This window comes from Festucalex cinctus, chromosome 7 (genome assembly GCF_051991245.1).
Source record: "Festucalex cinctus isolate MCC-2025b chromosome 7, RoL_Fcin_1.0, whole genome shotgun sequence".
In the NCBI taxonomy this organism is placed as follows: Eukaryota; Metazoa; Chordata; class Actinopteri; order Syngnathiformes; family Syngnathidae; genus Festucalex; species Festucalex cinctus.
Window position 1 is genome coordinate 21,392,868 of NC_135417.1, and position 17,191 is coordinate 21,410,058.

Consider the following 17,191-nt stretch of genomic DNA (forward strand, 5'->3'; position numbering starts at 1 on the left):
CAAGGGTCTGTTGCTTGGCCCTAAACTATTCATATTATATATTAATGACGTGTTGTATATCCAAAGATTTTTTTTTAAAAGTTCTATTTGATGATGATACAACTTTATGTTGCTCTGGAGAAAATCTGGGGCAGCTTCTGAGTTACTGTGGAAAAAAATAATTGACACAAACAAGTTATCCTTGAATCTAGACAAAACAAAGTTTAGAATTTTTGGGATTAAACTAATTAGACATCCAGTCCAAATTATTGTTGACTCATTTGAAATTGAAAGAGAAAATTAAATAACATTTCTTGGTGTTATAATTGATGCAAAATTGTGCTGGAAATCACACACAGAAAATGAGAAAAGAAAAACATCCAAAACCCTAGGGATCTTGTATATTATTGTGAATAAGAAGTTATTGTATACATTATATTGTACATTATTATTGCCATACCTTATTTATTGTGTCAACATATGGAGAAATACATACAAAAATAACACAATCTGTCTTTAAATAAAGGTGTCATTAATTAATTACATTTTTAATTTATTTAATAAATGTGTCATTAATTAATTAAATTCCCTATGATAATTTGTAAATGTATTTATTTATTTATTTCTCTATTTTATGGTCACTGTGTTGCGGTGTTTTGTGAATTTATTTTATCTGTCAAACTCGCCCATCAAAAGGAATTTAATTAATTAATGACACTTTTATTTAGTTATTTAATGGTGTATTTATTTATTTAATGTTGGCACTTTTGGTCCTCCATATGCTTCATCATGACAATGTGACGATGTGCACTGAGCTTCTGACACTTCCTGTCTGAGAAGAGCAGCACCGTGCCAGAGGAAGCTCCCTACTCACCAGATCACATCAAAGGGCAAAACATGGTTGCAGTTGAAATTTAGATTCTCACACAGATCGTGGAACATTTCTGACACACCTTGTAATAAATCAGCCAAGTAATTGCATAAAAATTAGACCGTTAACTTACTTCCCATTCTCAGTCAATTCATCCATTTAATATATAACTTATCATACTCATATTTTTACAGGGACCGCGTTAAATGCACTGCTGTCCTGTCATTATAAAAGTTCTCCCACTGCTATGATGTTACACTATTTAGGTAGCTGATGACACTGTCACCATACCCAACAACACACAAAGCTAATCGGGACTTTGCTTTACATATTGTGAAATGAAATGTACGGTATTGCTTGCTGTAAACCTTTGTCCAATTCATCTAATATACTTGTTTTTGCGGAGACGCCATAGTACTCAGAGCGAACCCCTACATGCATAAGAAGAAATGCTGAATATTGGCGCCAATTATCAGCTCGGACAGAAATCGTCTATCCCTAGCACCAATGTTCAAACCGTCATCATATGGAACTGAGCTGTCATACACCTGAAAATCTTTCAATTAAAAGTCAACGGCAAAAGATGAACTCTGTGTGTTTTGCATATAAATTTTTTGCAGTATGTTTTTCCTCAAAACAAGACGATTGAAAGAGAACTAGAACATCCAAATGTTGCACAGTGTTACATGGTGTTCAGTTCCATGATAGCCCTGTGACTGAGTGGCGAACTAGTGACGGTATAACCTGTCACATACTCTAAATTGTTTGTGATTTATAATTTTATTTTATTTTATTTTTTATTTTATTTTATTTATTTATTTATTTTTTTACCCTGACAAGGATAAACAATCTAGAACATGGATGGGTGCATGGATCCAATATTTCATGATTATATTATTAATCATAATTAACTACCTAACTATTTTTAAAGCATGAATTACTGATGTTTTCTAAATGAGCTACAGTATGAATAAACTTGCCATGTATTTTATATTTACAAATAATTCAACTTACCTGCTGCTCTGTAAAGGATCTTGGGTTCAAAGAAAATGCAGGGATTGTTATCAGCGATGCAGGACAGAAGCAGTCCCTTGGCCTGCACTGGACTACGAGGTACTACGACCTGTGCACAAAGATTATGTTGGGTTAAATCATGTCAAATACTAATACAAATATTAAAAGTACATCTATAAAAGATTGATTCTGTTATCCTGTAACTATATCCACATTTTGCTTTTACAAACATGGAAAATATAGTGCACAGTGGACTAAACCCATTTACCACTACTCGCCTTCTCTTAAATAGAATTAACTTGCATAGGAAGCATAAAAGCACTAAAGCGGCTTTTATGACCTAAGACTAGTGAGTTTAATTCCTGCAAAAAAGCAGACATGAGTGGAAGGATTTTCATGTTGTGTTCCGTATCACAAGAAAGGAACCTGTACAAAGGCAATCAAGGAGTCAATCGCGTTGAGCATTGCCAAAGACATTATGGCCATTTATACATTACAAAAGGCGAGATTTATTGACAAATACCTACATTTTTTACCTGAAGTATATGTTTCCAAGCTGCAAATATTTTGCCTTATTTCATTAAAACAAGGCAAATGCAGGAAGCGGAAAACCCCCCCAAAAAAACAAACCTAAACTAACTTAAAACTTGTTTTAATTACTGTATAGCAGTTAGGAGTTATTTTGACAGCTTTAGACGTGATTAAAAAAGCTTCATCACATTTCATTGTGATTTTGTAAACATTTTTTTTAAGTGTTATGGCCGATTATATAATCAATCTCAGAATCATCTTCCTAAATATTTGAGAACAATATCAAACCACATTCCTTTATAGCTTCAGCACACTCATGCTGACATGTCATTATTACACTCCGCAGTGCTGGTATCAACACGAATAATGGAGTGGAAGGAAAATGCAAGGAAGAATCTCTTCTTTGGCTTATTTATGTAAGGCCAATAATGACAGACTGTGTACGTGGCTTTGCTTTCACTGCGGTTTCCATCATTAGTGTGTTGCAAAAGCTTATATAAAGACAGATACTTCCATTGCATATGTAATGGATAATACTGTACAAATATACATGGCCACTTTTCACTTTCTCTGTCTGCTGTGTGATGTATTGCAGTGCTTCCTCTACATTCATTCAGGAGCAGCGGGCCACCACTACTAAATCCTAGCCGGCGCTCCTTGGAATGCCTAATTAAAGCAGTTGGAGGGGAGGGGAGTGGAGTATGCAGCGTTACATCGGATGGATCGTGAAAAAGACGGCCAGACATTATCAGGAATTTCGTCAATGGCTGGTCAGCACACAACTAACCACCATCGACAAATTAATGTCCACCACTCACCGCCACTTTGAGCATGGCGTGGGGAAAAAAATATCTAATTTTGCACAATACAAAGTTGGTAAGTATGGCCTGCCCCTGCTAGCATGGCAAGCCACATTCACTTTCTTGAACAAAATAAAGTGGGTCTGCTCACTTCAAAACATTTCATGCAATCAAATTTGTTTATTTGCTGTGACTCACTCTTCATGAGTAACGTCACTTTTTGACGCCGGAAGTCTATCATCACATGAATCATCAAGTCTTTAACCACAACAACGACAATCTCTTTGAGTAGCCATGTTGAATTTACTCCGTATGCGTCCACCGCTGTTTACTTATGAATATTATATATTTCATATGTATCCCTGTGTTTACTGTTCACTCTTCCACGCAGACGTCCCGCTTTTATGACGTCAAGTCTGCTTTGTGTTGATTGGATATTTTCACACAGTCTGTTTGGTAAGGTTTGCCCCACCTCAGAAATGCCGACGGTGACCAGACTCATCTGCTGGTTACAGAGATGAGTCTGGTTTGGCTGAAAAAAACTCCTAGAGGAAACTCCGTATCAGGTAAGCAATCCACTTCATCTCTTTGCACAGAAAGGCATTTTGTGTGTGTGTGCGTCCGTGCGCAGCCTTCAACATCTTTTTTTACTTGAGGTACTCAAATTACTCAAGTACTCCTTTCAGCCCTACTCATCTCTCAACGCAGAATTAAACGGGTTTCGCAAATGGTAAATAGAGGCATTTGAGATAGCACAGCAAAATCATCCATCCATCCATATGTCTCTCAAATGTAAAACTGACAAAACAACAATCGTACTGCAATATGCAAACATATAATTAAGAAACTGTAGGGTTTATGGCTCACCTTAATGCCAGGGCAGTGGGCAAAGAAAGCTTCTGGGCTTTGGGAATGGTAGAGGGATCCATGGCCGACACATCCCCATGGAGCCCGAATGGTGAGATTGCCACAATCAAACAAGTTGCCAGAACGGTAGCGGTACTTGGCAGCTTCATTGACAATCTGCAATGAAACCAATATGTTACATTCCACCAAAAAATATTAGGTGACAGATTTAATCCAAGTGGGATGGTGAGCGACTGGCTACCACATTAAGTTGCAGATAAGACCAATAGAAGTTGTAAATATTTATAAGGTAATGTAAAGGTAATATTTATAAGGTAATGGTCAATGTTAAGTATTTCTTTCTGAATGAGTGATCAATTGATAGGGAGATGGGAGATGGGAGATTGATTGTATTTCAACATTGACCTCAAACACCACTGACGTATATTTTGTTGTATGCATCTTTGACAGAACAGGGACACACATTTATCTAAAGGAGGACACACACCGTGACACTAATAGCAACATAGATGCCAATTCATCTCCTAAGAAAACATGACATTTCAGGGCTGTTCATGAAACACCCTCATACTATATTCAACATACAATACTTAACAAAAGGATGGTATGTGAGCGAAGCAAAAAATAGCCCAACTAAGACTTGTATTTGTGGAGCTGGCAATTATCCATCAACATCTACTAATAAAGTAAGATTTATGAACGTTAATGCAGGTTTGAATAGGTGAGATAAGGGATTATAATTTACCAAAATAGGGACATTCCATGCCAAATCACCCAGTGGGCTTAATTTAGCGGATTTTGATTTTAATGAAACTTGATGTACTTGTTGATAGGGATGTCACGATAAGGGCAATATCGTGATATCGTGATATTAAAGCTGCCACAATATCGTCATCGTCATGGTCACGATATTTAAAAGGAACATATTTGTTAAAAAAAAAAAAAAAAGTCAGGTTGATTTCCATTTGTGCAGTTCTAGCACCCTCTAGTGGCTAGTTTATTAGTGCAATTTAATTTTCATTAGGGAAGTTTTGGCCTTCTATGTTTAAAATCTATGCTAATTGTCAGATGAAGGGGAACCTACTTTGTTTGTGAAACGATCAATGTGTGCTTGCATTGGCAAGTAAGTGCCTCAATATTGTTATTAGAGATTGTAGGTGGTTTATATGCTTTGCTGTTATGCATAAAAGCACAATATTGTGCTTTTTTTTTAGTATGAGCTCTTTTTTTTTTTTTTTTACAATATTGTGATCTTTTTTAAATATCGCTAACCTCCCCACAATATCGTGATAATTATCGTATTGTGACCTTCATATCGTGATAATATCGTATCGTGATGTTTGGATATCGTTACATCCTTACTAAATTTCAAATTTTAGGTAAATCGGAGCAGGTGTTTGGGAGCTACTGCCAACCAAATTTCAATATTTTTGGCAAACAGAGGCATAGACGCATTCCTTTGAACCCTGACAGTTTAGAAACTACTTGGTCAAACTTAAAAAAAAAAAAACACATATTTATGGGAAGGGAAATCAACAAGGATTGCAGATCTGCAACTTACAAAAGTTGCAGAATTTGTGTGTAAGTGCTTGTACCAGCAATAAGGAGTCAAAGTACCCCATACCTGCAGATACTCATAGAATGTAATATATTATGAATAGTCATTGAAAGTTAAATATTCATGGTATATTCATTTAAGGTTGAAAAATCAATGACTACGTCATCACAATTTTTTTATTTTTTTTTTACCTCACTCTCCTAACTTCGCTTCGTGATGTCTGGGAACTCACGCCCAACGAGGCATGCTGAGCCCTGCCCACATGCTGACTGTCAAGTCACATTTATTAAAAAAAAAAAAAAATGTAAAGATGTGTAATTTGGTTCATTATTTATTATTATTACCTGGTCAAATGCAGGATAGATGTAGTCTGCAAACTGGATCTCTGCAATAGCCGTGGCTCCTGCAACAGCCACACCAATACCAAATCCCACAATCCCCTGCTCACAAAGTGGAGTGTTGAAGACCCGATCTTTACCTGGGGTGACATTAAGAGAAAAACAATGTTTAAAATGTTCACGATTTTTCTACAACATGCATGCTCCACAAATGCCCAGATGAGCACAAAGAGCCTTGACTTTTTAACTGTGACTGCATTATCAGTGCACATCTTCCCTTCACTGTGGAGCGTTCGGACTTTGGGGCAAACACTACAAAGTTTCTTGGGGGTGGGGAGTGGTGGGGGGTGACGTTATGCTCATCCCCATGGACATGTCATGTTGTGTAAGCTAGCGTATGACAATTGGAATGGAACCTGGGGGGGGGGGGGGCACACACACACACACACACAAAAAAACCAAAACAAAAACAAGAGGCTCAGAACGTCAATAAAACTGAAAAGAAGAAAAAAAAAAGATTTTATTCAAGTGCAATTGCAAGAAAAAAGTAAACTATGCAATGCATCTTTGACTCAAACAAACAAATAATCTTGGTTGAAAAAAAAGTACGGTTTTCCGTGAAAAAATACAACCGTGGTCACACACAAATAGTACACACAATCGTATTTAAAACGGGTGGGTGATCTGAGACAGAATAGTAAACATTTACTTATTTTAGATGCAGGCTAGCCCGCTGCTACTTGCTCTTCCATAATACACCAGCAGACGGTATAACTCTTGACAGCTCACACTCACTCTTTGTAAATGTTATTTCAAATGAGTACTATAAGTCGTCCAGTGAATACGGTCTAAACGGTCACCACGTACAAATCCATTCCCCTTTAAGTCGTTTTTACACTGGCTGCGGTAGGGAAGCCTGTCATTTGCTTGAATGGCTAATCCTTTCCCAGCCACGAGCAACTTACTTGTCACTTATCAATATAACCTTAAAATACTGCAATGGCAGGAAGAATCACATAGTTTGCTTACAATATCGCAGCTACGACTGTGTGAGTGGAGGCAGGGTGGCCCGTTCAGCTATTTGTGAAAATGTATCCACTTGTTGGACTCCCTAAGCATGGTTATGACAAAACAACAAAAGCATCACTGATTTGACGCTTTGCTCTTGCAGGCCGGATTTGGCCCATGGGCTGCTAATTGCGGATGGCTGATGTACGGTATATTAAAAATATGTTTGTTGCTGTACATTATAGTTAGTAACTACAAATTCAATCATCACTGGAGTTACATTTCACTTGACTATGCTGCATACACAATGTCAAGATTTCATCGATAGCCTACAGTACACATTTTTGGATGACAGAAATACAGTACACTCTCAAAATGCAATACCTTGTTGGTTGTAGCAAACATTCAGTGATCCAGAGTTTAAAAAAATATATATATATATGAAAAAACAGATCCTATTTTTGCCAGCGATTCCATTTTCCCTTTCCCCACCCTGTAATCTAAATTGGAGCCGGAAGAATGTGTACTCTAAATTTGGACTACCAATGTTATTTTTGCTTACTCTTTACTTTGTCTGTAATGGCATAAAATATCCTCCTCATCAGTATCACTCATTAAATTTAATTTGCTAAGACAGCATATCACAAACCTAAAAGAAAAATTTAAACGATCCAAGGGTGAGCTTATTGGTCAAAGTATGAGAGTCAACCTCATGTGAAGGATGACTGTCTGGAATGCATGTGTGTTGTCAAGGAGACCAGAAACATTGTGGCCATACATTTAAAATAAATAAATAAATAAATACATACATACATAAACTGCCATTAAAAATGAATTGACCCGTGTTAGGCAAAAAACTAATAATGGAAAATTGATTAAAGTTATTCTTTTTTCTACAGCAACTTACAGTAAATTGGATTATTTAAGTATTTTAACTTTGTCACGTTTGCACTTCAAGAGAATAATTGACTGATACTAATGAGACCTTTAGTCTTGATAATAAGTCTTAAGATGCGAAACATGTGTTTCCAATTCAAGACAGAGCATAGTGAATGCATGGTTAGCCCAGCCTGTTGCCTGGCAGCAAAAATACTCCTAGTTGTGGAGTAAAAGCATACATGTGCTCTGCCAAGTTCTCTCCAGGTGCTTTGGCTTCTTCCAACAGTCCAAAACAATATGTCTGTTTAATTGAATGCTCTGTATGTGTGAATTTGTCTCAACCATGTGGTAGACCAGTGATCAGTTACAGTGAATCTTGCCTCTCATCCTACGTTTGCTGCTTTTGGCCAATGTGTCATAATTCTTCTGGTTAAGCAATTTGTTGATTTGGATGCACCTGTATGCTTGAGGTCATTGTCATGCTGAAAGGTGAAATTCCTATTCAGTTTCAGCTTTCTAGCAGACATCTAGAGGATTTGGGCCAAAAGTGACAAATACTTGGAACTGTTCAGAAGCCCCTTCAACTTGACTGAATCCTTTGTTTCAGGGAGAAAGCAATTTTGGGGGGGTCGCAGTCTTTTCATGCAAACAAAAATATGAAAATGGCTTTATTAATTTAACCAGACATAGTCAAAGGATGTATTCATTATCCTAAAGTATCATCTTCCTGAAGAAATGTAACTTGTGAGTTCTATTCTGTAAGATTATAGTCTACGTAAAATCAAAACTTTTTTTTTTTTTTTTTAAATAATGGTTCATGTAGACTTGGGATGGTGAAAAAGTAATCAGCCATGATGTTTACATCGTTTTTAAAGTTTTTTTTTTATGTATGTAGAAAAGTGCATAATTGATTCGGTATGGCTCTGTCATCCATGTAAGTGATCAGCAAAGTATCAATCGAAGGTATAGTGGTGCCTTAACATTTAATTCATTCCTTGACCACACTCGTAACTCTGAATAATGATACCTGAAATCATTTTTACCATTGAAATGATGGAAATGCTATTACCGCAATCCATCCAGAAAAATAGATTTTATTTTTATTTTTTTTTAGTTTTTTATTTTAATTCAGAAATCTATTGTACAATATATTTCATAAACCTAAATGATGCCACTATTACAATGAATAAAAAAGAATAAGTTTTTGTTTCTTTCTCTTGCGATGCGCATTGTGCTGCTTATTTTGGTGCCTGTGCCTTGGCCACCTGGGGGCAGTATAAGACAGACATACGGCTATACTGTACTGGAGAATCAGCTCCTCTCTTGTACAGTAGTGATAATCATTCTTTGCAGAGGATAAATAACATATGCTTGTGAATATATATTGTCTCCATGTGTAACCTGCTGCACTGTTTAAGTTCAGACATGCGTTGCTTCAAGAGCACCAACACCACTACCACATAGATGCTAAATGATAGCACGTGTGCTTCTGGTGTTTGCCCTTCGTATAATAGTGGAGGATTTGTGGTTGTTTCTAACACACAATTATGTTTAGTTTGACAGTAACCTCCATCTGAGAGTGGCAACAAACAGCTTGAAGTCTCTTTTTTGAAGAATATTTACTAACTATACCGGCCAAAATCCTACTTACTGTGAAGTGAGTTGAGTCACCCGCCACCATACAGCATTCAAGGTTTGTGATCGCATGTCAATCGACAGCTTGTAGCTCGAAAAACTTGGATCACTCGTGTCTCAAGGCACTTTGTAATTGAACTTGGTTGCAATTCAAGAAGTAGGTAGATATTTGATTGCAAACTCATGCCAAATGACTTTTGCATAAGTCAAAAATTCAAATACATTCATTGGTCACCACAGTGACTACCAACACTGTTTTCTATGAAATATAGAAACAACACATTGTATGCAGCAGAAGTATATTTACAATATTATATATTTTTTTTATTTTTTTTGTGGGATAAAGCCAAAATGAAAACCTCACAAAAGCCATTCACATAGTGCTCGCCCTGCATTAACCTCTTTTCTGTATAGTTGCTGCAGGTGGTAAAGGTGCGCTCCTTCCCTTTCAGTAGTGAGAGGGATAAAAACAGCTTTGCACTCATCACTGTACACAAGGATGAGATGGAAAATAATGATCCCTCTCCAAAAGGTCAACATTTCTGACGTCAATGAAAACAAAGGCAAAGCCAGCTACTGTGCGATTGATTTGAGACTCCACATTATCAAAAAAAAAAAAAAAAAAACACACACAAACACACACAAACCCACCCACGCAAAACCAAAGCAAACTGACCAAAATTATCTTATAAGACTATTTTTCTATGCATGTCATGGCATAAGAGAATAGTATAAATTAGCAGAAGTATTGCTATTTGGAGAAGAAATTTTGGGTTTGGTGTAAAATAACAAAAAAAAAAAAAAACATTTTAAGCTAAATATAAAAACAAAGAAGTACACATGAGTCAGAGTGGTGATTTTACTGCACGGTATGCTGTTGTGCATGCAACTTTTTATTTTTTATTTTTTTAATGCTACTGGCATGTGATGAGTTGAAAGGGCTGAAAGGGATCTACCACACTAATAGGTTCCTTGTTAGAATATCAGCATAAGAAGAAACCTATTTAACTGCATTTGACAATAGGCAGTGTTCAACTAATGCCATATTTGAAAGCGCAAATTCCAAAAACACCTGTTTTAGTGGTACACACACATCTCAGATACCGCAAATGACTAAACATTTGAGCTGAGCTTCATTGACTCCAGTCAAATACAGACAAATGATGCATTCACTTTATCATCACATCATATCACGTCTACAGGGCCTGCACAAATTGCTGATAGACAAGTCTCTTTCAACAGTTGCTGTAGAAACGTACAATTTAACAGTGTAGTGACAACTCCATTCACAGTATTGCAATTGCTTCTTCTTCTCTGCTCACCTGTCCTGTCCCTTAAATGCCTTCAAATGCACACTTGTAAACAAATACTGTACACTAGAACTGGATATTCCATACATTGGTATCCATTTTTTGGTTCCAACTTCCTGGCAATACTTGCACCCTTTGCCTCATTGTCATTCTAAAACTCCTAATCCCTAAAATACCATATGTCAGAATACAAAAATAAATAATTTTAACTGCCTCGCGCCTTAACAGACCATGCAAGGCACAATAACTTGCTCCCATTTGAGTTTGAAAGTTAGAATTAATAGAAAACTGTCATTGCTAACATTAACTACCTACAGTACTTTGACATATCAGTTACAAGCAGTACAGTAAAGAAAAGAAAAAAAGTATAAAAGCATCCACAGGATATGTAAACACTGATTATGTAATGAATAACAGCAGTAATTTCAAAAAAGGTTATCAGGTACATACGGTAGGCTGTACCTAAACCAATACATTTGTATTGTTTTGTGGGCTACAATGAAGAAATATGTGATAAAGGGTCCTTTTGGTCCTCTAGGTGAACAGTGAACTCTTATTGGAGCAGCAAAAAGTGAGGTTGCTTGGGTCTTAAATACTCTGCTGCCACCTTGTGGTAAAGGCAGAGAAAAAGCTGCTGACAACAAGTGGCTTGATTTTAGATGGTGAAGAAAGGAACGGGATTGAGCTCCGGGTGGCGAGATGGTGCTGTCGTTTGCCCATGGTGCAGGCGGTGCGAGATCGCTTCCCACCCGGAGACCACGTTTGTTTGTGTACGTGAGCGTGAGTGCATGTGTGTGTGGAAGATCAGGTTTCGACTTGCCATATTTGTCTCTTAGACCCACTGTGCATCGAAATACTCCACCGAAGGCCACATCTTCCCCAAAGATGACTGCGAAGAAGCACAACACAGTTATATTTCCTGAGCATGGGAGGGGGGAGAAGACGTGAACAGTCTTATAAAAATCAAAAACAGGCTTGGATCTGATTACATTGACAAAGAGAAATGGGCCTTTAAAGAATAAAGTAGCTAAAAAACAACAACAACAACAACTTTAATTATGAAGGCAAAATGAGTTGCTTTTGGAATGTCACAAAAAAAGCAAACAAAAGGTAAAACAAGCATCTCAATTGGTAGCATTCAACTTTTCAATTTTCAGCTAGTTATTTAGATGTATTTAATTAAATTAAACAAATTTGTCGCTGATTGTTACAAATCACAAGGTGTTGAGATTGCAGTTCTTTTAGAAATTGTGCTTGCTCATAAAATGATCGACACACCTTCTATATTCTTCTGTTAATATACCACAGTATTTAGACCACACCTGACAAGCTATGTCATTATTTGGAATTGCACTACAAGTGTCTGTATAAGTTACTGCAACAAAACATGTTGCTATGAATATTAAACTTTAAAGTCTCTGTTTCTCATCTTTTTGAATGTAGCAGTATAATATGCAATGTTTTGCTTCGAGGTTCATGAAGTCAACTGAAGCAATTGGTTGACTTCTTGTATTACATGTTGAAAATATTATATATAATAAATATAAACTACTGTAAAACATGTTTTAGCAAATACCTGCTGTGGGGTCACTGGAAAGAGTGTTGTCCAAGGCACTTGTAATTGACTGGAACAAATTCATCTTCTGGGTTGGCCCTAAAAGGAGGTACAAATACAAATAAAACGACAAAAAAAAAAAATCAGAGTAATACATTACATAAGCATAAGCTGGTTCTAATGTCCTAATTAAGTACTGTACTAGGAAAAATGGGAACCCTTAACACATGCCAGATTAAGACAAATGACGTTCCTGTGGACTGCCCAACATGCACAGCACTTCTGGGTTCTAATCTTTTGTGGTCTGCTGACCTCGACTCAGAATGTTGTAAATCAGTAGAGAGAATATTTCAAAGACCTTCTCAATTCCACCGACACGCCTTCCTATGATAAGGAAGCAGAGTCTTGGGACTCTGAGGCAGGCTTTCCTACCTCTGGGGTTGAGGACACCAAGGTGGTGAAAAAAAAAAAAAAAAGTCCTTCTGTGGCAAGGCCCCATGGGTGGATGAGATCAGCCAAGAATTCCTAATGGCTCTAGATCATGGGTCTCCAAGTTCGGTCCTCGAGAGCCCCTATCCAGCCTGTTGTCCATGCCTCTGTCCTTCAGCACAGCTGAATCTAATGATCAGCTAATCAGCAAGCTTTGCAGAAGCCTGATAACGATCCCGATCATGAATCAGGTGTGTTAGTGAAGAGAAACATGGAAAACAGGCTGGATAGGGGCTCTCGAGGACCGAATTTGGAGACCCCTGCTCTAGATGTTATTTTGCTGTCCTGGTTGACATACCTCTGCATCATGCAACATCACATGGATATGGGAGACAGTGACTCTAGATTTGCTGACCGGGATCATGGTTAACCTTGCCAGCAAGCTGAATTCTCGCGGTATTTGTGACTTCGAAACTCCGGCGAATACAACTTGTACTACTCCCGCTGATAAGTTTGAAGCCGACCTTTTTTAGGTCGGACCAATCAAGCATTGTTCAGGGCGGGACAAAACCAATAAGCGCCGATGGGGGGGGGGATGACCGACATAAAAGACGAACGGACGCTGCAATTCCGTTCTCACAGAATTACTCGCAGTTCCCTTGTTGAATTTGAACAGCAAGTTACAATTTGGTGCTCTTAATTGTCCTTAGGTGTGTTTGTGAGTGTGGATGGTTGCTTGTCTCTGTCTGCTGGCAACCAGTTCAGGGTGTACCCCGCCTACTGCCCAAAACCAACTGGGATAGGCTCCAGCACCCCTGTGACCCTTGTGAGGAGTACAGTTAAGAAAATGGATGGATGGATGGATGGATGAACTGACTAACAATTGGGTATTAGCACTCAAATGCGTGGACATAGGATTAGACTGTTTTTCACCATTTTAGGATTTATTTTTGGGTGGCATGAGCATGACCAACAGCAATGATTGATGCATTTGGGTGCCCATTCTTTCAAACCAGAACAATCAAACATACATCTCAATATAATTTTCCTTGTTTTTATTATGCTTTTATTAATTAGGAAAAATGTTGTTAAACCCGTCATGATGCATGCTTTGGATTCATTACAGGTGGCGTGTCTAGTTTACTTCGACTATGTATTGTCATTAATGTAAACCTTAAATAAATAAATAAATAAATAAATAAAATAGACTTTTAGTTCAACGAAAAAAAACTAAACTTTAAGATTTGTAAATGAGTTCTCCGGGATCGTGTGTTTTAGCCTTCATTTTGAGCAGCCAACAGTTACAATACAAGCAGTACAGTAGGCTACACGGCATGCCTTAACTGGGTTTGAATTGGACTTGCAAGATTACATACAGGTGTGCCAGTCGAGTCACGTCCAGTGCATTACAACGCCTTTTCGCTTAATTAATATTCCTGGCTATTAGCACTGGCAGTAGCACAAGAAATCTAAAAGGTGACAAACATCCTTATCAAATGTCAACTCACAAAATTAATGCTACCCACATCTGATTGTGCCAGTAGGACATAAAGCTGTAATAAAATAAAAGTTTCTATATTTGAATCGATAAACACTCAAACTGGGTGACGGTTTTAGTTTTTATAAACGAACTGCTTTTAAAGGTATTTACACCACACTGACAAATAATCAAATACGGCTAATGTGGATCAATTTATCAATCGTTCGTGCTACGAGCGCAAGAGGAAAAAGCTAGCAGAACAGCTAGCTACTTACCATACTGTGTCGGGACGAGGTCGGGTTGGAAGGTAAAGTGTGCTGCATGTCTACGCTGTGCTTTGATATGTGGGTCGCAGCTCGGTGACAGTTTCAGCAACGTGGGTCCAAAAGGGCTCTGCGGTTTGGTCGATAAACCAGAGACAGAAAGTTTCGAGTGTACACCTCGTAGGAGAAGCCGTGCTGCAGCCGCCATTATTGTTGTGACCGGGGAAACCCAATTTTGAAGATCGTCTATTAGAAAACGACCCCATTCATAAATATTACACCTATTTCATAGCTTATGGGATACGTTAACCTATCTGTAATATTGTATTTTGTTTATATAGCATTAGCTTTCTACGCAGGAACATTTGCATCCAATTATTATTAGGTTTCGCCAATTAAAACACTATTGCAAGAGTGAAGGTTCCTAGTTTGTCAAATAAAGAGCATCTCCGTTTGATACGATGACGTGATTGGTCGAAGAGGGGGCGTGTACGTAGACACACATCTGCGGTGTTTGTCTGTGCCCCACTCCACTGCCGCTAACAATGCTGTGTTTGCTGTGATGGATCAAATTTCGTGTACAGTTCAAGTCGTTCCGATTTTTACAAAAACTTTATTCAGTTTCATATCATTTCCAAAAAGTATCAAAACACCAAATACAAAACATTATTTACACAGGGTACACGATCAATTAAAACACACAAAAGTCGTTTCAGCTGCCGGACTGGTTCCTCGGATGCGCGACATTGTATAATTCTGCTCCAGTGTTTTTACAGGCACTACAGAATGTTAAAGAGCTTTACCGTGACTCGTTTTTTTTCTTTTTTAGTATTTTTTTTTTGTAAACGAAATTAAATTATTTAATTTTATTTTTTACGGAAATTTGAAACCCATTTCTCGACATATCCACTTGTAATCAAATTTTGTAGTCACACAATAACAAAAGATCTGCCGTGTTTCCATTAATTATCTCGCTAGGTACGTACTTAAAGAAATACTTCTGCTGCCGATATAGCTACCGATCTATCGACACATTTGTCTTTAGCTATACCCTTTAATATATATATATATATATATATATATATATATATTAGTTTAATAGTATTGATGTGAAAGTGTGTAAAGGTGGGTTTTTGATTGCCATGCTTTCATTGAGTAAAAAAAAAAAAATCTAGTCCAAAGTATTAGCAAATTAATAATGAAACTAAGACATCTTCCTGAACATACTTTCTAAAAAAAATATATATATATATAAAAATAAAGGAAAAAAAAAAGAAAAGACAAAAAAAAATAAAAAATCCCATTTCAACAAAGACGTTTTGTAAAGAAACTTGACAAATTTCCTGAAATCTTTCTAGAATGTCAGAGTGTGTGATCAGATCGATCCAGAAGAAGTATTGAACTGTCTCTCAGTGGTTTCCGCAAAAAGAGCATCTTGCATCAATGTCCCTTTTAAACTTGGTCAAGTAATGGTTGGCTGGATAATATTTTGAAAGTCACTTCCTTTACCTTATTAGTGAACAAATACTTATTTGGAAGAGATCAGACTGTTACAACACCTGTTCATTATTTTAATATTGCTGATTATTTGCTTACAGCTTAAGACAACTCAAGTATCCTATCTCAAAATATTAGAATATTTCCTCAGACCAAGTTTAAAAAAAAAAAAAAAAAACAATCAGCAATATTAAAACAATAAAAGGCTTGCAATATTTTAGTTGATTTATAATGAATCCGGAATGTATGGCATTTTTGCTCATTTAATTGCATTACAGAAAATAAAGGACTTTATCACAATATTCTAATTTTCTGAGACAGTCCTGTAATTGGCTTAAACCTTTTTTTTTTTTTTTCAGGAAATGAGATGCCTGATATTTGCACTTTTAATGTTCATATACACTGCCTCATACAATGAAGGAAAAAGAACCGAGTTGTGTGTTGCTTTATTGGTCTGCATTTAAACATAATTAAAACAGATTTATTTATTAGTTTTTTAACGCAGTATTTTGGTATAGGCCTAAATTAGAATTCATTTTTGCTCAAGTATTATTTAAATTAGTAGGCTTTTAAATAAAGAAGAAATGACAATTGATAATATGGTCAAATAGCCTATGAGTGAAAATAATGTTACTTTATGTTAAAAAAAAACTAACTAACATATGGCCGCTAATTCAATAACCAATACGCCATTCTGTTTAGCTCACAAATGTTTTAATCTACAAGTGCCTCAGTAGCCATGAACCTCACCACTGACGTCCAGATGCAAATGTATGTGCGCACCTGCAGTAGCTACAATACCTCGGCAACATATTTGGAGCACCTACTTATACCTTTAGTGACAAGGGTGTTGGGAAAATGCACAAGTAGCTGGAATCATCTAGAAAAAGATGCAATAGAGTTGCAGAAACATTTATTAATACAGTGAACCCTTGAATTTTTGTGGTTTAGCATTCATTGATTTTTGGGGGATGGGGAGAAACTATCCCGTGTTATTAGGAAAAACCCACCTATATGCTGTTTTTGTGTTCAGGCCAAAGCATTGTCTAATGTAAAAGAATTGCTTCGTTGCCATCTTCTGGTCATGCCTTGTCATAGAATAGAAAAAAAGTGCCACAGCACTAGTTTGCCTTTTGCATGATGTGTATGTACTCTGTATCAAAAATTACAGCCAACT

The 17,191-nt window shown here is 36.9% G+C and overlaps 1 protein-coding gene across 4 annotated transcripts in view; it reads right to left on the reverse strand.

The window, feature by feature from the left end:
- Positions 1–14,830, reverse strand: part of bckdhb (branched chain keto acid dehydrogenase E1 subunit beta) — a 39,550-nt gene extending 24,720 nt beyond the window's left edge. Inside the window, exons 1-6 of one of the 4 annotated variants that reach the window (XM_077527567.1) lie at positions 14,530–14,830; positions 12,367–12,444; positions 11,611–11,679; positions 5,965–6,098; positions 4,063–4,218; positions 1,865–1,973 (exon numbers count right to left, since the gene is read on the reverse strand). In XM_077527567.1, coding sequence (XP_077383693.1) covers positions 1,865–1,973; positions 4,063–4,218; positions 5,965–6,098; positions 11,611–11,679; positions 12,367–12,444; positions 14,530–14,725 — 742 coding nt within the window. In that variant the 5' untranslated portion in view covers positions 14,726–14,830. Of the gene's footprint in view, positions 1–1,864; positions 1,974–4,062; positions 4,219–5,964; positions 6,099–11,610; positions 11,680–12,366; positions 12,445–12,703; positions 12,970–13,132; positions 13,275–14,529 lie in introns of those variants that run through there. The other 3 variants (XM_077527569.1, XM_077527568.1, XM_077527570.1) reach the window with 3 other exon arrangements.
- Positions 14,831–17,191: the final 2,361 nt, after the last annotated feature.